The 6,102-nt window shown below is 47.5% G+C and overlaps 1 protein-coding gene across 1 annotated transcript; it reads left to right on the forward strand.

The window, feature by feature from the left end:
- The first annotated feature begins 5,240 nt into the window (after positions 1 to 5,240).
- On the forward strand, positions 5,241 to 6,102 carry LOC109498526 (pancreatic progenitor cell differentiation and proliferation factor-like). Its single transcript, XM_045054655.1, has one exon. It carries the CDS (start codon positions 5,450 to 5,452, stop codon positions 5,858 to 5,860), a length of 411 nt encoding a protein of 136 aa, XP_044910590.1. The 5' UTR covers positions 5,241 to 5,449; the 3' UTR covers positions 5,861 to 6,102.

Raw genomic sequence — 6,102 nt, forward strand, 5'->3', positions numbered from 1 at the left:
AGTTCCAAAGTTACCCTTAATAGGAACCTTATGAGGATATCTATCCAGTACTTTTTTTTGAAATTTTTTTAGTGTTTAGTTTTGAGAGAGACAGAGTGCGAGTGGGGGAGGCACAGAGAAAGAGAGGGAGACACAGAATCTGAAACAGGGTCCAGGCTCTGAGCTGTCAGCACAGAGCCCAACGTAGGGCTAGAACTCAGGAACAGTGAGATCATGACCTAGGCTGAAGTTGGATGCTTAACTGACTGAACCACCCAGGTGCCCCAGCTCTTTTTTTTTTTTTTAATGTTTATTTTTGAGACAACGCATGCGTGAAAGCGGGGGAGGGGCAGAGAGAGAGAGGGAGACATAGAATCTGAAACAGTTTCCAGGCTCTGAGCTGTCAACACAGAGCCCTATGTGGGGCTTGAACTCTCAAACCGCAAGATCATGGCCTGAGCTGAAGTCGGACGCTTAACTGACTAAGCCACCCAGGCTCCCCTATCTATCCATTACTCTTCACATTTCATCATAAGGGATTCACCCATAAAAGATCATCAATTACCACAGCATTTTGCCCACTATAACCATCCCATTTACTTCTAGGCTTGCAATACACACTCCAACCCCTAGAGGCACACTTACCAGCAACAAAAAGGGACTTGGCCACTTTCCACCCACTCACCCCCACCTCCACTGGGAACCTGCAATACCAGTGAGGTAAGTCTCAACATCTCCCTCCTTGAAAATTCCAGCTCCTGGCCTGGGCCTATATGTCAGGAGCCAGATCTCCAGCCACTCTCTGCAGCCCCAGGCAGCGCCATACCTTGGTCATTAGCCAGACTCACTTCCTGCCTCAGGGAAAGGAGGACGGGTTTGTCGGTCTTCACCCACTTTTGAGGCTCTTCTCTCTAAATCCTCATATCCAGTCCCAGAGTCAACCTCTGCTCCTGGACCAGTGGTTAAAACTTTCGAAACTGGGAGGTGCAGGGACTTTGGGTCAGGGATAATGAAATAAAAGAAGCCAGAGAGAGATTTGGAGGCGCTCCTGGCCACACTGAAGCCTTCTGCATTCCTCCACTTTACATTTGCTGGCAGGATTTACCCCCTTCTGTTCACCTTCAGTTCCTTTATTCTATCCCTCGAGGGACTCCACAAGGGAACTGCTATGGTCTGAATGTTGAAAACCTAATATCCCATGTGATGGGTATTAATAGATGGGGCCTTTGGGAGGCGATTAGGTCATGTGGCAGAGCCCCTGCAAATGGCATTCGTGCCCTCATAAAAGAGGCCCGAGAAAGTTCCCTTGCTCCTTCCCCTCTGTGAGGGACAGTGAAAGGCCAGCCTAGAAAGCAGGCTCTCACCAAACACTGCATTTGCTGGCACTTTAATCTTGGATTTCCCAGCCTCCAGAACTATGAGAAATAAATTTCCATTGTTTATAAGGCACCTGGTTTGTGGTATTTTGTTCGAGTAGCTGAAACAGACTAAGACAAAACCTAGGAGGAAACTGTTGCTGTGTGCATGAACGTGCATACATGTGTGTAAGGTGCATGTGGGTATACATGTAGGGAAGTACACATGTGTGTGTAACTATCATAGCAAATAAAATATTACCCATTTCCCCATGTCCCTTCTCATCACATCCCCATACTTCCCAAACCAGAACTTGGGACATGTGGTTTGACAGAAATTTTCTTTTTTTATAATGTTTATTTTTGAGGGAGAGTGCACATGCACAAGGGAGCATGGGGGAGGAGTGGAGAGAGGGGGAGACAGAATTCTAAGCAGGCTCCACACTGTCAGTGCAGAGCCCGATGTGGGGCTTGAACTCACAAACCATGAGATCGTGACCTGAGCTGAAATCAAGAGTCTTTTGCTTACCCATCTGAGCCACCCAGGCACTCCTAGTTCTAGGAATTTATTATAGAAAATGATTGGAGATATTTGGCAATAAAGAAGAAAGGGCTTGTAAATGACAATCATACCTCTGGTGAGAAGACCGTCTGCATCTGTGGCATTGAAATTATGAATAGGAAGACTATGTAGCAAAACAGAAAAAAATAGATATGTGTGCATATAATTACTATCATTTATTTTATTTTATTATTTTTTTAATGTTTATTTATTTATTTTGAGAGAGCATGTACTCTCAAGCAGGAGGGGAGCAGAGAGGGAGACAGAGAATCTCAAGCATGCTCCGTGCACAGTGCAGAGTCTGACTCGGGGCTCAATCGCATGATCAACTGACGGAGCCACCCAGGAGCCCCAATTACTATATTGTTTAAATGAGTACTTAGTGGGACTCTTGGAATATAGGCAACAGGAATCATTTTGGTGATTTAAGGAATGTCTGAAAAGGAGACGGTGGCTCACAAACTTGAAGGACTAGAAGACGATCAGGACCTGGAAAGTGTGGGCCGGATCAGTGCATGGAGGCCTGGAGGCAGAGACCGGCTGAGTCTCCTGGGGGCGGTGGGAGGAGGTGGCCAGAATGAATCTGTTCTTGTGTTACTGGGCTCACGATTAAATGCTTGGTCAGAAGCATGCCTACACAAAGTGCAGCAGACTCTGTCAGTTAACCACCTAACACCATCCCCTATTTGCTCTTGCTAACAGAATTCCAACTAGGTCCAGGGCATCATCCCAGGATTCATGGGACATGATTAATGTAAGCCAGTCAGAACAATGCTGTTCCCCAGGTCCCTAGCCTCCTGGCAGCTGGGAGCCATCACCCAGCTCTGACCACTGAGATTTGGTAGGGTCTAAATTGTATTCCCACCAAATTTATGTTAAAGCTCTAAGTCCTGGGGCGCCTGGGTGGCTCAGTCAGTTAAGCGTCCGACTTCAGCTCAGGTCACGATCTCGCAGTCCGTGAGTTCGAGCCCTGCGTCGGGCTCTGGGCTGATGGCTCAGAGCCTGGAGCCTGCTTCCGATTCTGTGTCTCCTTCTCTCTCTGCCCCTCTCCCGTTCATGCTCTGTCTCTCTCTGTCTCAAAAATAAATAAACGTTAAAAAAAATTAAAAAAAAAAAGCTCTAAGTCCTAATATGACTGTGTTTGGGGATAGGGCCTTTAGGGAGGTCATTAAGGTTAAATGAGGTCATAAGGGTGGGGCACTAACCCAATATGACTGGTATCCTTATAAGAAGAGACATAAGAGAGCTCCAACTGCCCCCTGCCCTGCTCCTGCCCCCAAGGACCAAGTGAGGATTTAGCAAGAAAGCAGGCATCTGTACTACAGGAGGAGAGGCTTCATCAGAAACCAACCCTATTAGACCTTGATCTTGGACTTTGTTGATAGCCTCTGTGTGGTTGTAATAGACAGCCCCTGGTGATCTCCAGAATGGTCCAACAATATCTACTCCCCTTCCATGGCCAGGCCATATCTAATTGGACTAATGGAGCTGAGTCAGGGTCATGGCTATGCTCCATGGAGACCCTGCATGTCCTGGGGCATCCCAAATCTTTCTTGGAGCCTGGGGGAATTCCCAGAATCCTCCCCATAAATCCCTCTTTGAGTATAAACCGGCCAGAAGCAATTTCTGCTACTTGCCACTTGAACACCACCAGCCATCCAGGTCTCCTTTATGGTGAATGTCCAGGGGCTCTAGCTGTGGGTCCCAGCAGCCCCACATCAGTGGAGTTGGGCTGAGCCTTGTCCCCCTGCCGAGTCAGTAATGACCGAGAAGACTCCCTGGGGCTTGTGCTGAGCTCGGCCACCTAACAGCCCTCTGTGGCCAAGACAAGGATATTGGTCTTTGGTGCCCAAACTGCTTCTCCATCACTTTTGCCAAAGCACACCCCTGAGGGCAAGGAATTTCTGGTCCCCTAGTATCCTGGGCTTCCAGTTCACAAGTAAGTGAAGGACTCTGTCCAGACAGTAAGTCAGGCCTCTCTGGTTTGTAATAATGGGAGGAAGACGTGCCAGACAGTGGAGAATCTGAACCACTCCAGAGTTTTCAGTAAACATTGCTCAGTGTTCAGCTACATTTGAGAACTGGGAGCAAGAAGAGCCCTGACTATTCTTTTCTAGGAAAAACCTAGTCATGAGTTGTATGCAAACAATGCCTAGAGTTTATAAGGCAGTCCTTGCAGCTTCTTCGCCCCACTGTTGGGCCTTGTCAGACCGGTGCTTGTAGAGAAAGCAAAGGAAAGCTAAATCAGACACCGTGGAATTTGTAGTCTAAATCAGAGAGAGAAAGAGGGAAGAGACAGGGCAATGGGAAGGGAGGGGGAAGTGGGGAAGTAGATAGGAAGGCAGACTTCTAGTGACCTTCAGGAGGGATGAGGGAAGGTGCTGATAAATGATCTAATGGTTTATAGAGGTCTTGTCTTTGTTGGTGAAAGACAACAAAGCATCTAGTTTGCTACTCCTCTGTTTTGTGTATTTTGAACTCAAATCAATTTAAGAATCAGTAAGCACTGAGAAGAGAACGGCGCAGTGATAGGAAATGTTCAAAAACTGAGTTTTGTTTTTCTCTGTGTATTTCTTCTCTTGTTTTGTTTTAGACAGAGTGTGTGAGCAGGAGAGAGGGGCAGAGGGAGAAGAGAGGGAATCTTAAGCAGGCTCCACACATTAGCACGGAGCCCAACGTGGGGCTCAATCCCACAACCCCAGGATCATGACAAAGCCGAAATCAAGAGCTGGAGGCCCAACCAACTGAGCCACCCAGGTGCCCCTTTTCTGTGTATTCTTGACCCATGGCTAAAATTTTGGAACTGAAGCTATAATCCCTATTTGTATGTTTGTGTCTGAGTGTGTAGTATTTTCTTACCTTCAGATTATCAAATTAGTTACATCATAAATCTCTTACAGGACCTCTATTCTGATTGAGACTTATTTATCTTAGAGATGGAGGCTTATATAAACGGAATATTCCTAAAATTCCTCCAACTTAAGGAAATTGAACTTCTAATACTTTCAACAAGCGGGGGTGGGAGGGAGGGAGAGGAGGAGGAATACACATTATGTTTAAAACAACTCAAATGTTTCTTAAGAATTCAACATCACGGGGCACCTGGGTGGCTCAGTCGGTTGAGCATCAGACTCTTGATTTCAGCTCAGGTCATGGTCTCACCCTTTGTGGGTTCCAGCCTGGCATGAGGTTCCCCCCTGACCGTGCAAGTGCATGCCAGTGCGGGGGCCTGCTTGGGATTCTGTGTCTTCCTCTTCCTGCCCCCCCCCCCCACTTATACGCCCACATACTCTCTCAAAATAAACTTTAAAAGAAAAAAAAAAATTAACTATCACATAATTTATATATATTTTTTGCAAGTGACACTAATATTATTTTAACAAAAACAGCTATGTCTTCTCTGAATTGTCAGCATTAAGCTTAGAGCAGGATTTGTGGTGGAGCTGCCTTAGGCGGTCTCTGCAAATGGGTCCTTAGCATCCCGTGCCTGACATCGTGATCAAGGCCCTCGAGGGGTCGCATGGGAGGTTTCCACTAGCCCACAAGCGACAGCATGGCAGCCATCCCCTCCAGCGGTTTGCTCATGGCCACCCACGACTATTACCGCTGCCTGGGTTCCACTGCCAGTAACAGCTCCTGTGGAGGTGCAGAGTATCCTGGGGAAGCCATCCCTCACCACCCCGGTCCCTCCAAGGCCGGCCCAGGTCACTGGATGGCAAGTTTCTTTTTTGGGAAGTCCACCCTCCCGTTCATGGCAACACGCTCGGAATCTCCCCAGGCCTCCAGCAACTTGATCGCCTGTGACTTGACTCTGGAAGCCATGAGGAAGCAGCAGCCTGGTGGCCAGTCTGGCAAAGCGAACACCGAACACCCGTCCCCAGTCCCGAGAGGACACTGGCCCTCTTCAGGAGGCGCTAGGCTCATCAGAGCCCCTCCTGTCCCCTCCTCTCTCCATGTAGACTAGGCAGGCTGCAGCAAGTGGAAACAGTTGGGTTCTTTTAGATCAAAATAACAAAACACCAAAAAGGAAGTCGAGAGAATCCCACTCTTTACTATCCAAGCCACACACAAGCCTTCCTGACACCCTGTAATCGTGTGCCTTGCACCAGGTGGGAAATAAACTCCAAGCGGTCAGTTAAAAAAAAAAAAAAAGTATAATATAAGCTTACATTTTATTCTATTTAGGTGTGTTCTTCCTAAACTCCT

Source organism: Felis catus, chromosome A3 (assembly GCF_018350175.1).
Source record: "Felis catus isolate Fca126 chromosome A3, F.catus_Fca126_mat1.0, whole genome shotgun sequence".
NCBI classification, from domain to species: Eukaryota; Metazoa; Chordata; class Mammalia; order Carnivora; family Felidae; genus Felis; species Felis catus.

Coding starts and splice junctions, on each gene's coding strand:
- LOC109498526 (XM_045054655.1), top strand. CDS start 5,450: ATGGCAGCCATCCCCTCCAGCGGTTTGCTCATGGCCACCCACGACTAT.